Source organism: Octopus bimaculoides, chromosome 28 (assembly GCF_001194135.2).
Source record: "Octopus bimaculoides isolate UCB-OBI-ISO-001 chromosome 28, ASM119413v2, whole genome shotgun sequence".
In the NCBI taxonomy this organism is placed as follows: Eukaryota; Metazoa; Mollusca; class Cephalopoda; order Octopoda; family Octopodidae; genus Octopus; species Octopus bimaculoides.
The window spans coordinates 14,819,562-14,822,931 of record NC_069008.1 but is presented as its reverse complement, the minus strand read 5'-3'; the positions used below and the strand labels follow the sequence as shown (position 1 = coordinate 14,822,931).

At 37.4% G+C, this 3,370-nt stretch overlaps 2 protein-coding genes across 2 annotated transcripts in view; both read right to left on the bottom strand.

Annotated features, from left to right (window-relative positions):
* The window catches only part of LOC106878991 (histone deacetylase 2), a 219,318-nt gene that overhangs the window by 124,715 nt on the left and 91,233 nt on the right, over positions 1-3,370 (bottom strand). The gene's annotated exons all lie outside the window — the stretch shown is intronic.
* The window catches only part of LOC106879028 (vitellogenin), a 16,864-nt gene that overhangs the window by 2,318 nt on the left and 11,176 nt on the right, over positions 1-3,370 (bottom strand). The window contains exons 7-9 of the mRNA XM_014928430.2: positions 2,437-2,692; positions 1,523-1,688; positions 35-248 (exon numbers count right to left, since the gene is read on the bottom strand). Of these exons, the coding sequence (XP_014783916.2) occupies positions 35-248; positions 1,523-1,688; positions 2,437-2,692 (636 nt within the window). The remainder of the gene's footprint in view (positions 1-34; positions 249-1,522; positions 1,689-2,436; positions 2,693-3,370) is intronic.

Sequence of the window (3,370 nt, the reverse complement as noted above, 5' to 3'; positions counted from 1 at the left end):
GTCACACATTGGGATAAAGTGCGTTCAGCCTTACTTGAATAACCAATATTACCAAGAGACCGAAGAGCCTGGATTACATTCGGATTAGCAGCTTTGTCACAATTGCCAACAAATGACATGTATTTCTGGATAAGAGCATCAATTTCGAAATCTTCATCGCATTTTGGATTCTTGTTACAATAGCTAGCAGCCATAGATGAAACGGACAGCATGACGGTGTGAGAGATATTCTTGTTATCCAAGAGGGGCTGCGAAATACGAATCGTAGATAATACATGAATACTGTGAAATGTGAAGTATAGAAAATACATTAATATTATGAAATGTGAGATGTAAAAAGCTAGGTGAAAACTTTTAACACTAGAAGGATAGAGCGCATCAATCAACGGATTTTGAAATCTTAATTGCACACAATTCAAAAACTATTGTAGATTTTGATATCATGGTGCTTGACTTTTCATATCTGTATACACTATAGAGTAGAGGTTGTTTGCACCAACTGTAAATAAATGAATGAATAAATAAACCACTTAACACCTATAAGGACCGCACGTGCCAATTGAAGTATTGGTCACTTTTGAAACTTACATCTACTTTTCTTTATAAATACATGTGACGTTTTAGATATTAAGTAACTGCATAGTTTTACAGCTAACAAAACAAAATTGCAGTTCAGTCGGAACAATTCGTCAGAACCGAAGGGAATTACCAGAAGCAGTAAAACTGGAGAAACCAGTCCCCGAAACTGTGGTTTTAAAATCCAAAGAGAAGCCGACTGTCACACACCGTAACAGTGGAAAAAAAAAACAAAGTCCGTTACATCAACATGTAGAAGCTCTTTCTGAAAATAAACCCAAGAAGAAGCCTGACACCATATATTTTTATAACGTAGGCGTGCTTGACCAAAACAAGCAGTAGACGATGGCCAATGCACGTTTTGTTAATGATATTTTGGATGTTGCTCTTATAAACAGCTGAGTAATATACACAAGTGTTTGCAGCTCAGCTGTTAGTTGAAGGAAATATATTAAAAACGTTGCTAAAGAACTTTGTGGAAATTCACCTCACGGTCGTTTATATACTGTTAAACGCCCTGTTGAAGAAACTTCCACCTCTAGAAATAAAGTCAGACGTACATATGTGAAAACAAAATTCCGAAACAGAACCACAGAAATTTCTGGAGTTTATGAAAACACCTGTGTTGCAAATGTGCGCTGAAATATTGCAATGAATGTTTAGAATTTCAATAAATTTCTTTTTAATTTCAAAGGATTAATTTCTTTCAAAATATCAAGCTATTGCGATTAATATCATCATGAAGTCATAATGTTGGTGTCACAAAAAAATCACCCAGAACATTCTGTGAATTGGGTAGAGTTATGAAATGGCATCCAGCTGTAGAAATCATGCCAAAGTAGACACCTGGAGCTTGACAGGGTCCTGTAAAACCGTCCAACCCATGCCAGCATGGAAAACAGATGTTAAATGACGATGACGATGATGACAGTGATGAAATACTTACGGTGACTGCTTGGACCATTTCCTTCGATGGGTTCTGGGTGACCGAAAGGACTGCTAGAAACATAACCATGTCTTCATCTTCGAATTGATTTATTGAAGTCAGATATTGGAACATCTTCACGGATGCCACGTTTCCTAACATTGGTAGAGAGTCACGGAAATATCTCCTGCAACAGAGGTAATAATCGTACCGAATGATGACACAATGCGTGGATGTCGATGTGGTGGTTCAGAATTGCTAGAAATAACTGCCAAATTTCACATCATCTTAAAACAATGAAGGATATATCGAACAATGTAGTCTTTGGTGCACTATGTTTGAATAGACTGGACGGTCATGGTTAGAACATCTTTAATCATAGGTATGCTGAGATTGGGACTTAACTGAAGTTAAACAGCAACAACAATAATGAAGAACATATTTGATAATGTAGTCCTAGCTACACTGTCCGAATAAAAGATGAGACGGTCTAGAACACATTGGATTATAGGTCTCCTGGATCAGGTCTGACCAGGGGCTAAACAACATCAATACTACTGATCTTACAGAAGTAGCTTAGACCATGTCAAGTGACCATCCCGGCAGCACAAAAACAAAGCAGAAAAAGGGGCAATGACTCACCTGATCAAAGAATTGAACCTGCAACCTTATGATCTTGATCCCATCACCCTAACCATTAGGTCAACCTCACACTCATTGTAGTCACAAAATATTAGGGATACCAAAAAGTAATGTTGTATTTCATACCCTTTCCCAATCTAGTTGAGATGATCTTGCACTATAGGTCAAGGCTTACTTAGCCTCTAGGATAACTCCCCAATACTTTGACTTGTATCCTATACTCTCAGACTAATTGCTTAAATATACGACAGAACATTTTGGTACCCTTGAACATAAATAAAGAAAATACTAACTTGGTGCGGTCTGAATTTTTCCGACAGAAACTTTCTTTTGAAATGCCACTGTAAATTTTGCGAAGAGTCGCATAATCAACACTTTTCATGAGGTCGATCAAGTTGTTGAGCATTTTCGGCAGTTCGGGCCTTATGTCTTCACTCATTTTGTCGCAGAGTTCCTCAAAGACACTCAGAATCTCCTGTGTGGAGAATTGGTCTGAATGCATTTTCTTTTTGTGGTCGAACAGTAAATCACTTCTGTGGCTGAAGCGCTCTGAAATGAAAACCAATTTAAAGACATTTATAATAACGAACTAGCATCAAGGAGTAATTTTTAGATGCTTGGTAATTCAGAAGATGGGGAGTTGTATGGTCAATGGCAGTAGTCCCAAACCTGTTTTGCACCGTGCTTTCATGCAAGACAATTTTCCTACAGACCAAAGAATCACATACATAACAAAACAGAATAAAATGCATCATACACAATTGAATTACTACATATACAATACATATGAAATACACGTGTAACAGTTTCAAATTTTGGAACAGAGCCAGTAGTTTTTGAAGGAAGAAGGAAGTCGATTACATCGACTCCAGTACTTGACTGGTACTTGTTTTAACAACCTCGAAAGGATGAAACGTAAAACCAATCTTGGCAGAATTTGAACTCAGGACGTGGAGATGGACGAAATATAGCAAAGCATTTTGTCTGATGAGATTGAATCATTGCTGACCGTAATTTATCATGTCGGACATTTTGGAGCGCACCCGTCGAAACATATGTAGACAACTTCAAGATATTTGGTTTAATAACATCTCGAATGTTCGTCTCCTTATTCGATCTTCCTATTTTCTATTAAATACGATTTACTATCCCGGAAATAAATCCTGGGACACCTTAGCAACATTTAGCTACCTTGTAATTATTCCCCTGGATTTTTCCTCTCTCTCT